Source organism: Lynx canadensis, chromosome A1 (assembly GCF_007474595.2).
Source record: "Lynx canadensis isolate LIC74 chromosome A1, mLynCan4.pri.v2, whole genome shotgun sequence".
Lineage (NCBI taxonomy): Eukaryota > Metazoa > Chordata > Mammalia > Carnivora > Felidae > Lynx > Lynx canadensis.
The window spans coordinates 124,306,704-124,319,542 of record NC_044303.2 but is presented as its reverse complement, the minus strand read 5'-3'; the positions used below and the strand labels follow the sequence as shown (position 1 = coordinate 124,319,542).

Genomic DNA, 12,839 nt, shown 5'->3' with positions numbered 1-12,839 from the left:
AAAAACAGACACATAGACCAAGGGAATACAGTAGAGACCCCAGAATTGGACCCACAAAAGTAGGGCCAACTTATCTTTGACAAAGCAGGAAAGAATATCCAATGGAAAAAAGACAGTCTCTTTAACAAATGGTGCTGGGAGAACTGGACAGCAACATGCAGAAGAATGCAACTAGACCACTTTCTTACACCACTCACAGAAATAAATTCAAAATGGATAAAGGACCTAAATGTGAGACAGGAAACCATCAAAACCCTAGAGGAGAAAGCAGGAAAAAACCTCTCTGACCTCAGCCGTAGCAATTTCTTACTTGACACATCCCCAAAAGCAAGGGAATTAAAAGCAAAAATGAACTACTGGGACCTCATGAAGATAAAGAGCTTCTGCACAGCAAAGGAAACAATCAACAAAACTAAAAGGCAACCAACGGAATGGGAAAAGATATTTGCAAATGACATATCGGACAAAGGGCTAGTATCCAAAATCTATAAAGAGCTCACCAAACTCCACACCCGAAAAAACAAATAATCCAGTGAAGAAATGGGCAGAAAACATGAATAGACACTTCTCTAAAGAAGACATCCGGATGGCCAACAGGCACATGAAAAGATGCTCAACGTCACTCCTTATCAGGGAAATAACAAATCAAAACCACACTCAGATATCACCTCACGCCAGTCAGAGTGGCCAAAATGAACAAATCAGGAGACTATAGATGCTGGAGAGGATGTGGAGAAATGGGAACCCTCTTGCACTGTTGGTGGGAATGCAAACTGGTGCAGCCACTCTGGAAAACAGTGTGGAGGTTCCTCAAAAAATTAAAAATAGACCTACCCTATGACCCAGCAGTAGCACTGCTAGGAATTTATCCAAGGGATACAGGAGTACTGATGCATAAGGGCACTTTTACCCCAGTGTTTATAGCAGCACTCTCAACAATAGCCAAATTGTGGGAAAAGCCTAAATGTCCATCAACTGATGAATGGATAAAGAAATTGTGGTTTATATACACAATGGAGTACTACAGGGCAATGAGAAAGAATGAAATATGGCCCTTTGTAGCAATGTGGATGCAATTGGAGAGTGTTATGCTAAGTGAAATAAGCCATACAGAGAAAGACAGATACCATATGATTTCACTCTTATGTGGATCCTGAGAAACTTAACAGAAACCCATGGGGGAGGGGAAGGAAAAAAAAGAAAAAAGAGGTTAGAGTGAGAGAGAGAAGCCAAAGCATAAGAGACTCTTAAAAACTGAGAACAGGGGCGCCTGGGTGGCGCAGTCGGTTAAGCGTCCGACTTCAGCCAGGTCACGATCTCACGGTCCGTGAGTTCGAGCCCCGCGTCAGGCTCTGGGCTGATGGCTCGGAGCCTGGAGCCTGTTTCCGATTCTGTGTCTCCCTCTCTCTCTGCCCCTCCCCCGTTCATGCTCTGTCTCTCTCTGTCCCAAAAATAAATAAACGTTGAAAAAAAATTAAAAAAAAAACAAAAAAAAAACTGAGAACAAACTGAGGGTTGATGGGGGGTGGAGGGAGGGATGGGCATTGAAGAGGGCATCTTTGGGATGAGCACTGGGTGTTGTATGGAAACTAATTTGACCATAAATTTCATATAATAAAAAAAATAAAAAGAAAAAAGAAAATTAAAAAAAAAAAGAAAAAAACTGTGTTGTAAGTCACTAAATTTGTGATAATTTGTCACAGTGGCCAAAGGAAACTGATACATTCATCAGACATTTATTGACTATCTACTACAGAACAGGCACTGGGCAAGATTCTTGATTTATAAAGAATGGTAACACATGCTGAGTAACCTTAAGTGATTTACTAATATTTCTGAAACTTGGCTCCTTCACTTCCAAATGGGGGTGATTCCACATATCTTATAGGGCTCTTGGAAGAGTTAATAAAAATTGCAGATAACTTGGCATTTATTGAACGTTTACTATGAGCTAAATAGATTATTTCATTTTTAAAGTAACACTAAAATGTAGGTACTGCTTTTAACTCAAATTTATAAATGATATTCCATTATGGAAAAGGGGAATAAATATTGAGGAAACTGTTCCCCTTTGCAGTCAGTCCCCTGCCTCTATTCCTACCCATTGACAACCATTCATCTGCTATTTGTCACTATTTTTGCCTTTTCTAGAATTTCCAATAAACTGAAAATCATATTTAGTCTTTGGTGTCCAGTTTCTTTTACTTAACATAATGCTTCTGAGATATTCATGTTGTTGCATGTATCATTAGTTTGTTCCTTTTTTATTGTTTAATTGTATTGCCTTGTATGGTTATACCATAGTTTGTTTATTCTTTGACTAGTTGATGGACCTTTCCGTTATTTTTTTTATTATTTTAAATAAAGCTGCTATGAACATGTGTATACAAAAAAAATATTGAGAAAACTGAGGCTTAGACATTAGTTATCTAGCCCCAAATCACTCCACACCCAGGCTGGAATCTAAGCCAAGCCTATAGATTTAAAGTACTGTTCTGAATGACCATCCTGACTCATGGTAAGCACTCATTCACTGTATAGTCCCTTTCTCTTTCTCTCTCACTGTCATTAAGAATCTGACCTTTTTTTCCCTCAGTAATTAAACCTTTTTTAATTTTTTAGTGGTGGCTGCAGGGTTTACAATATATATCTTTAATGTATCATAAGATACCTTTAAATAGTATTATGCTGTTTCATGTATAGTATAAGAACTTAATAAGAGTAGTAAAGATGTGATCTTTTGCCTTTGGGGCAAAAAGATGCAAACTCAGACCATCTGAGGAGGGCTGGTTTATCCTGTGGGCTCAGGTAAGTGCCTTATAGAGAGGGAACATACAGATTCTCCATGCTCTAGGACTGTGAGATTCCATGATTTCCAAGTACAACACTGGACAAAACCCACTAAGGCTAGGCCCAGGCCACCTTATACCAGAGCAGGCAGAAAAGGGACCAGCTTGCCTTCTTCCTCAGTTGTTCCCATTTTTTCTTGGCTCCAACCACTCCAGAACATGGACTCCTTAGTGGCACATCGCAGAGCTATAACATACTCTGTAAAGGCCTGCAGTCCTGTGAGGTTGTAGGTTTCATCTCTATCAATATCTTCTTTGGTGAAGTTGACTTCCATCTAAAAGACAAAGATGACTCTGAGCTGGATGGGAGATCACCTGTTATCTTTCCATTTTTCTTCTTCACGCCCCAACTCTCTCTTACATTTTTGGAACTTGAAGCACTATATCTCAGGTTTCAAAAAATATCATTTTCATAGATAAACCTCACATATGCCTGGGGATCACTTGCACCTAAACAGATGTGAGTCACCCCATGAACCATCACCCTCCCCATTTCCTGTCTCTAAGCTTGTAAGGCAGAGATTCATGCCCACACACCCACCCCCCACCCCATCCTGGCTGATGTGAGTGTGCAGAGTCTTGTTCTGGAAAATACAAGGTGGAGTCATGGGACTGAGGGCAACCTGGGCCTCAGTATAAATACTGCAGGTGACTCCAATACCTAGATATAAGGCCTCATAGAACAGTAACTAACAGAGACCTCAGTGGCATTAAGTTCAATCTCATGTCATGGACAAGAGCCCAAAAGTTAAGTGACTGTGGACTACTTCAGTGTTTGTTATAGGCATAACTGGGATCAGAATACAGCATTCCTAACTCCTACATACTTCCCCTTTACCCAAATCTTCCATTGCAAACTATTGGTCTTTAGGTAACCAGTAGGGCTGCTAAGGATCTCAGCAGCCTGGATGCATAAATTCATGTTGACATTCTGTGGGGAAGTGGAGGGGGAGAGGTAAATAAATCACTTCTCCTTTCTAGACTTCAGTTTCCTCATTAGTAAAACGAGCACACTGCTTTATATAATCTCTCAAGTCCCTTTTGGACCCAACTCTCCAAGAGACACTAAAAATTCAGCTATTTATTTTTGAGCATGGTCACTGTTGCTGCAAGATGAACTTTTAGCTGTTGGTTTATATGAACTTACATTGAGTTGATTAATAAACTGCACTAACAGGCATGTCTATTTTGTGAATATGCACACTAGTCCCATAAAACCCTGTGAGAGAAGAAAGTATATATAACAGCTGTGAAAATAACTACATAACTATAGGTCTTGGGCCTAAAGGAAATTGAACAAAATGAGAATGTATGTATGTAGCAAAACCCTGAGCATCTCAGCTGCAGATGGAAACTTCTAAACTCTGAATCTAGGAAGATGGTGTTGGGAAAAGGATGTAGGAACCAGAGGCAAGGGAAGTTTCACTGTTGAATCCAAAGTTCCCTGAGCGCCCACCTCTAACAGCCCCTGGAGATGTTGTAATGGCAGAATAGGGTCACTGGGACAATCCCACATCTCAGAGAAAGTAGCCTTCCCCAACTTAGCTTAGTTATGGGGCTCATTTGGGGCGATATTAAGACCTTTATAAGACAGACAACCACATGGTATCTTCCATACACAAATCAAAATAAAACTATATTAATCCACAAAGAAGTCTAATAAAGTTTTGTTGTCCTTTTAAGCTCTTTTAAATATGTAATATTCTTTTATAACAATCTTTCAAAATTTTCTTCCTGCTTTGCGAGTACCCTCAAGCACATGCTTGGTCTACAAGCTGGGGCTCTTCACATTCATGTTCAGTAAGCTTTGCCTAATGTAACTAGCCAAGCATGTTCTTTACAGCCCTTTCCCATAGGTGGGAAAAAAGCTGCTCAGCCTTTCAAACTACGTATCTGCCTGAAAGGCTTCTTTCAGTTTGGCTTTTTGTCCAGGCAAGTACCTGTGGCCCTCATACAGTCCAGGACCAACTGATCCTCCATATATAGACTCAACTAAGATTTCCCCAGCTCAACACAAAGGACTCCTAACAAAAGACTAATTAACTTCATCAGGTTTATTTCTAACAACCTATACTTTGTGCCAAATCCTAGTTCGCCCAAAGTGTTTATGTTTTAAGAGATGAGTCAGAAGTGTTGGTGCAAAGCCTAAATCAAACTTTTAAAACCTTCTTGAGATTCTTTGGCAGAGTTCTCACATAGCTCTATTTTTAAAGGCAGAAACTCCTTAGACTAGGCAACAGGAAGATGGTCTGGAGGTTGCTAAAATATGGTCAAATGAATGGCAACTTGGAGTCAGAAAACTTGGGCTCAGGTTTGCAACTTACAAACCCTGGGATCTTAGACAGGTGATTTAAGCTCTGTACATCATGATTTCCTAATCTGTAAAAAAAATAATAGTGATGCCTCATTTATAGATATATGCAAAGATTAAATAGTCTGGAGTGTAAGAAAGCACTTTGCAACACACACAGCATTATACAAACGTAAGTCCTGCTATATGGACATATTGGGATTTTTTTACAGTCTAATGCAGGGATATAGGACTTTAAATGACTGTGTTGAGTGTTAAGTGTGGTGATGGAGAAGGAGCACCCAGTTCAGGTGCTCAGAAGGAAATATGTCAGAACTGAGTTCTGAGACATGAACAGGTTTAACGAAGTTTGGCGAGGGAGTAGAGGTACAAAAGCAAAGATACAGAATAGTGAAACAACATGACACAAGGGAAAGTAGCAATCCAGAACTAGTTAGTAGACAACCAAGGGCAGGATGAAAAATGAGGTTGGAGGGGTTGATAGGGTTCAAGTGTTGGAGGATTAAGGATTTGGACCTTTTTCCATAGAAAAATTGGGTTGGTATAATTGAGTTTAAAAATTATTGTGTTTGAATGCTCAAAGGAGGGAGATACTGACTGCACATTCCACTTTCCTTCTCACTTCCTTCAGCAGAGCAGGAGAAATGACCTCTTAGCTCAAGGACTGGAAGGAATAAAGCAAAGATGAGGGCAGATGCAGGTGAGTTTCTCAAAGAGGTGGGTACAGGATGCTGAAATCTGGGGTAATTTACACGTGCTTCCCTCACTTAGTGTTCTACATGGCTTGCTCATTTTCCAGGGGAACAGAGATCCTGGTTTATTTTTCTTATTGAATCCTATCTCAGTGGCCAGAGGACTCTGGGCTCAGACAAACAGGGTAAATCAAGGATTGCTAGACAGTACCAATTCCTAGCAATTCCTCAGGTTTACTTAGACCATAACTGGTGATGTGAAGGAAGATGGACTTATGTTGTACCAGGAACTTCCTTGCTTAGGTATTCTGTTCTGGGTTCCAGAAACTACAAATTAATTAGTCTTGTGGTACATGTAGGCAGGTACTAGGAGAATGGTTCCAGAGCTGGCTTAGAAAAGAAGCTGAGAGGAAGAGTGGACATCATTATTTCTCTTATCTTAAACATGTAATAAGTGAAACTTTACCAATTTTCTTTTCTGAAAGAGCTCTAGACTAGGAGAGAATGCAATAAAGTATCTATGAATTTCAGCAAAGTCTAGTAATAGTGTCATGGTCAAGACAGTAAGAGTAGGCTGAATGATTACGACAGTAATTATGCATATTCACAGAAACATAAGTAAATGACCACACTCAGAGAAAAAAAGGTTGATATCTCTGAATAGTCTCTAATGGTTTACCACAGGGCTCTGACATAGTTACTATTTTTATTAATGATTTGATAAAGGTATACAAGTTAAGAGTTATAAAATCTGAGGATATTGAAAAGTCAGAAAGTTAAAAGTTAACTGTAAGTTTTGGTGGTAAAATAAAGATTCTAAATGGGCTGAAATGTTGATAATGCCTCCACTTATCTTAAAAACCAATAAACTTTAAGACAGTGGACATGTGTTTTACTAGAAAATCTTGTGTGTGGGAAAAAAATATTAAATGTTTAACTGATTTAATTGGCTAGGATCTGATTAAGAGTCAACAATATGTAGTGTTTACAGGGGCACCTGGGTGGCTCAGTCGGTTAAGCTTCCGACTTTGGCTCAGGTCATGATCTCACGGTTCATGCATTCAGGTCCCATATCAGGCTCTGTGCTGTCAGGTCAGGGCTTAGAGCCTGCTTTGGATTCTGTGTCTCCCTCTCTCTCTGTCCCTCCCTCACCCTCTCTCTCTTTCTCTCTCTCTCAAAAATAAATAAACATTAAAAATATACATATAGTAGTTACCAAAAAAAGGTTGATATAATTTCAGGTTGCATTGATGGAAATAGAAGAATATCCTCTGAACTCTGAAGTAAGAAAGGATTGTTGAAAATTGTTAAAAATGTTAAAAATTAAGAAGTTATGCTCCTCCAAAGTCACCATTAAGACAGTGAAATGGCAAACCACATAGTGATAAATGTCTGTAACACACATAGCAGATTTAAAAAACTCATAAATAAAATGTGTAAGAAACTCCTACAAGTCAATTTAAAACTCAGACCACCCATTAGAAAAAATGTGCAAAAGGCTTAAATCAACATTTCACAAAGAACTCCAAATAGCCAAAAAACACATAAAAAGGTATACAACCTCATTAAAAGTCAGGTAAATGCAAATTAATTAGTACACAATGGAATACTATAAAACAATTAAAATGTATAAATTCCAGCATTACATAACATAGATGAATCTTAAGAGTACAATACTGAAGGAAGTCAAATATTTTTTAAAAAATACAAAATGTAAGGATTTCTATTACATAATGTGTCAAACTGTGTTGTTCAGAGATGCAGGTTTATTTTTTTTTTTTTCAACGTTTATTTATTTTTGGGACAGAGAGAGACAGAGCATGAACGGGGGAGGGGCAGAGAGAGAGGGAGACACAGAATCGGAAACAGGCTCCAGGCTCTGAGCCATCAGCCCAGAGCCTGACGCGGGGCTCGAACTCACGGACCGCGAGATCGTGACCTGGCTGAAGTCGGACGCTTAACCGACTGCGCCACCCAGGCGCCCCAGAGATGCAGGTTTAAACGGTAAACCCATAATAAAAACCAAAGAAGCATTTACTGTGAAAATCAAGATAACAGCTCTAAGGCAGTGTGGGGGTTGTCATCGGAAAGGATAAGCAGGCGACCTTGGCATGCTTTTTTTGACCTCACTGGTTTTAACATGAGTGCTAACTTAATAATAATTTATTAAATACAACAGCTATGATTTGTTCATTTTTCTAAATACAAGTTATATATCACAATTTCATAAAGAGTTGGAAAAATAAAAAAGGAAATGGACAAGCCACAGAATCTCAGCCATTGACATAGCTATACACAAACCAGAGTGGAATGCAAAAGTAAACTTCTCACTCTTTAATATGTCCCTGTGCTTTGAACGCAAGATGCCTATAGTGAAATACTTATCCAATCCAAAAGGCCCTAATGAGAAACTAGGAAGAAAAGTACTCATTATTATCTGTCTTCTATTTTTAAGGTAGAAAATTGAAAAAAAAATGATTCCCAGTTAAAAAAAAAAGTTATCAATAATTCTTTTCTTTGGGTCCTCTAATAGAAACATTGTAATAGGATACTTACCCAGTAGGCACTATTTACTGTTTTGAATCGAAGTGTGTATTTTAAAGTAGACGAAACAGGAGCCAACACAGGCCGTATCCATTTTATTTGAACCATTCGTTTGACGCCCAAAACTGGTTTCACACTGAAAATCTCAGGTGGTTCAATTTTCGCTGAAAATAAAAATCCTAAATTTCTCATATTTGCAAAAAGATCAGAAGATGTTAATAGCATCCACCTAAAACTGGAAAAAGGCAAAGTAGAGGGGTACCTGGGTGATTCAGTCGGTTAAGCGTCCGACTTTGGCTCAAGTCATTATCTTGTGGTTCGCAGGTTTGAGAACCTGCATCAGACTGTGCTGACAGCTCAGAGCCTGGAGACTGCTTCAGATTCTGTGTCCCGCCCCCCCCCCCCCCCCCGTGCTCTTCCCTAACTCGCACTCTTTCTCTCTCTCAAAAATAAATAATAAAAAATAAAAATAAATTAAAAAATTAAGAGAAGTAGAAATGAAATGGTAGGGCTTATTTTGTAATCTGCTATATGCAGATGGCATTAGGAAGGCAGTGCAAAAGGAATGCTGCCATCCCCACTTCTCCCACCGTCTCACCCCCACCAAAAAAAGGGATGGCCTCTGAGGAGAGGATAGATTCCTACGATTTTTCCGCAAATATACATTTTACTAAATGGGTCAGATCTTACGCCAAGGAGAAAGGAGGTAAAACAACCCGAAAATGGGCTGTTTACCTTATCTACTCTACACTCCCCTCAACCCAGAAGTGTCCAGTAGAAAGCATCTTTCATTTTCCTTGAATACTACAAACATTCCATCCTAAGTCTCTCTCTCTGAAGATATGCAATTTTTTTTCTGGTTTTAAAAGTAGTATATGCTCATTCTAAAAAAATCTTTTTAATATAGAAAAATACAAAGAAAAAGTTTAAATCATCCATAATGCCATCAACCTCAGAGATAGCCATTATAACTTTCTGGTGTATTTCCAGGCTTTTTTCTATGTAAGTATTTGTATATTTTTAAGCAAATTTTCTATTATGCTAAATAAAACTTTCATCTTTTTAAATCACACTGTGCAATCAGCGTATACCCACTTGCATTAAAAATTCTTCTAAACAATGACTTCAATAAGGTTGTAGGATATAAAATTAATATACAGAAATCTTTTCATTTCTATACACGAGTAATGAAGGAGGAAATACACTTGCATCAATAAGAATAAAATGCCTAGGAATAAATTTAAACAAGGACATGAAAGACCTGTACTCTGAAAACTATAAGACATTAATAAAAGAAATTGAGACAACACAAACAAATGAAAAAATACATACCATGCTCATGGATTGGAAGAATTAAAAATTAAAAAAAAAATTTTTATGTTTATTTATTTTTGACAGGGAGAGAGAGAGACAGAGCATGAGTGGGAAAGGGGCAGAGGCAGAGGGAGACAAAGAATCTGAAACAGGCTCCAGGCTCTAGGCTCTGAGCTGTCAGCACAGAGCCTGACACGGGGCTTGAACTCACAGACCATGAGATTATGACCTGAGCTGAAGTCGGATGCTCAACCCAGCCACCCAGGCGCCCCAAGAACTAAAAATTTGTAAATGTCTACATCACCCAAAGCAATTTACAGATTCCAGAATTAAAAAGATAATAATACTAAAATGTGTATGGAACCACAAAAGACCCCAAATAATGAAAGTAATCTTGAGAAATAAAAATAAAGCTGAAGGTATCACAATCCAAGATTTCAAGCTGTGCTGACATAAATATAGACACAAAGATCAGTGGAACAGGACTGAGAGTCCAGAAATAAGCATAAACTTATATCATCAATTAATATAAGACAAAGGAGGCAAGAATATACAATGGGGATAAAAGAGTCTCTTCAATAAATGGTGTTGAGAAAACTTGACAGTTTTATGTAAAAGAATGAAAATGAACCACTTTCTCAAACCATGTACAAAAATAAGCTCAAAATGGATTAAAAACTTAAATGTGAGGCCTGAAACCATAAAACTCCTAAAGAAAATATAGTCAGCAATCTCTTTGACATCAGCCTTAGAAACATTTTTTTGGATAGGTCTCCTCAGGCAAGTAAAACAAAAGCAAAAATACACTATTGGGACCTCATCAAAATAAAAAGCTTTTGCACAGTGAAGGAAATCATCAGCAAAATGAAAAGGAAATTTACTGAATGGGAGAAGGTATCTGCAAATGATATATTCAATAAGGGGTTAAAATCCAAAATATATAAAGAACTCATACAATTCAACACCAAGAAAATCACAGTCTGAATTTTAAAATGGACAGAGGACCTGAATAGACATTTTCCAAAGACAAATAGATAGCTAAGAGGTACATGTAGAGATGCTCAACATCACTAATAATCAGAGAAAACCACAATGAGATATTACCTCATACCAATCACAATGGCTAGTAACAAAAAGACAACAAACAGTAAGCACGGGTAAAGATGTGGAGAATAAGGAACTCTTATGCATACTCATAACCCTTGGTATATTCATGACACATATGTACTATATCCTTAAGCTTTGAGTCTACTTTTGTGTCTGTATCTCTTTCAAGAAAAAAAAAAGGGGGTATCTTTTAATAAAAGAGTATATAAGAATAAAAAATAATACTTACTTATAGCATCTAAGCTCCAATGTGTTATATCAGATTTAATTATACCATCTGCATTTTGAGCTTCCACTTGAATGGTGTAATTATCTGGGTTTGTTATTGTTGGAGGAAGAAAGGAGCAAAAACTATGATTTCCTCTTGTAGAATTATCACTTGGACAAATATCACTTTTATATCCATAAGAGCTTTGAAGGAAAAAGCAATTCAACATGAGTTTAGTACAGCAGTTTGGAAACAAAGCCATACTTAATATATTAAGCATGTATTTGTTAGTTTTACTTTGGGTTTCTCTTGAAGACTATATCATTCAGAACAGAGCGCTCCTCTCCAAATACCTTCCTCATCACTTCCAAGGAGAGTTCCAAGTTACCCGCTTCTTGTCTGAGATGTTATGAGACATGGAGACTTGCTTGAAACTCTTTACATCCATCAAAAACTATACTTGTATTTCCTATTGGTAAGAAATACTGAATAGGCCCTTGAAAACCCCAAATTCTAGTCTTGGGAAGTTATTCTAAAAAGAAAATTAAAATCAAAGAGGATTTATTAAATAAAGTATGGTGGATACATAAGTAGAATTTTAAATAGTTTTTAATATATCTATAGTTATTGATATGGAAAGATGGCCATACTCTATTGGTGGTAAAAAATATGCATATTATATGCAGAATAATCAAATTTATACAAACATATATTTATATAACTGTTCTTACAGATGTCTGGAAAGGTGCTCAGCAAAATGTAAAGCTGTTACCTTTGGTGATGAAATTTCAAGCGATTTTTTTTTTTTACATTCTTTACATTTTTCAAATTGAATTTTCTACCATTGGCATACACTATTTTCAGAAAACCCATGAAAATTATTTTCCTGATAGAAAGATATCTATCTATCCCAGAGAGATAACTTAAATCCTATCAAACTATAACTTAATGAAGACAAGTACAAAGACTGATAGGTATCAGATGGGTAGGTATAGATATAGTCCCACAGCTCTAGGGATTATGTAGGAGTTGAAGTTGTCAGAAAACAGAAAAAACCCCACCTTACACGGTCCCAGTGTTGGCTGGGGCTGGGAGCAAAGGAGCTTAGATGTATAGAATCGTGGAATTTTGAAAATAGAAAGGACTTTAAAGTTTTTCTATAGTTGTACAGTGCAAAAAAAATGGCCTCCAGAATAATGTTGAGTCATGGTTACATCACAAACTCTGGAAAAAGATCAGGTTTGAATTCTGTGCCTTGGGCAAGTTTCCTAGCCTCTCCTTGCCTGAGTTTTCCCATCTAAAATGAGAATAGTAATATACCTATAGTATAGCACTGTTATGAGGATGAAATGAGCTAATATGCATTAAGTGCTTTTAAAAGTTCAGCCACTTATTCTAAAGATGAGATGCTACTATCATTGTTATTAGTACTATCACTGTAGTTGAATATTTTGCATTTATTCATGCTGTATCCTTGGAGACATATCCTTTTCTTCCCTTTCCTGCATCTTTAGAGCTCCTTCACATCTCAGTTCAAAAGTCACTACCTCCATAAAGGCATCCCAACTCCTTATTCTTCCCCAGGGAAAAATCTATTCCTATCATTCCTGAGCATCAGTAAGGTTTTTTTCTTCATACCACTGACCCACCATCGTCTGCTCTCAGAGTTGATCACCCACAAGAAACCTTCCCATTCTACCCGGAAAAAAGATTTTTGGTGATAAACTTACAAAGGTACAAGCTAGTATGGGAGTCCTGGAGAGCCCAGAAGACCTGAGACCATGGACAGAGACTGTACACAGGCCTAAGGACAC

The 12,839-nt window shown here is 37.7% G+C and overlaps 1 protein-coding gene across 1 annotated transcript in view; it reads right to left on the bottom strand.

Moving 5' to 3' along the window:
* IL31RA (interleukin 31 receptor A) overlaps positions 1-12,839 on the bottom strand; it is a 56,995-nt gene that overhangs the window by 24,512 nt on the left and 19,644 nt on the right. Inside the window, exons 4-6 of the mRNA XM_030321227.1 lie at positions 11,047-11,228; positions 8,409-8,560; positions 2,959-3,124 (exon numbers count right to left, since the gene is read on the bottom strand). Of these exons, the coding sequence (XP_030177087.1) occupies positions 2,959-3,124; positions 8,409-8,560; positions 11,047-11,228 (500 nt within the window). The remainder of the gene's footprint in view (positions 1-2,958; positions 3,125-8,408; positions 8,561-11,046; positions 11,229-12,839) is intronic.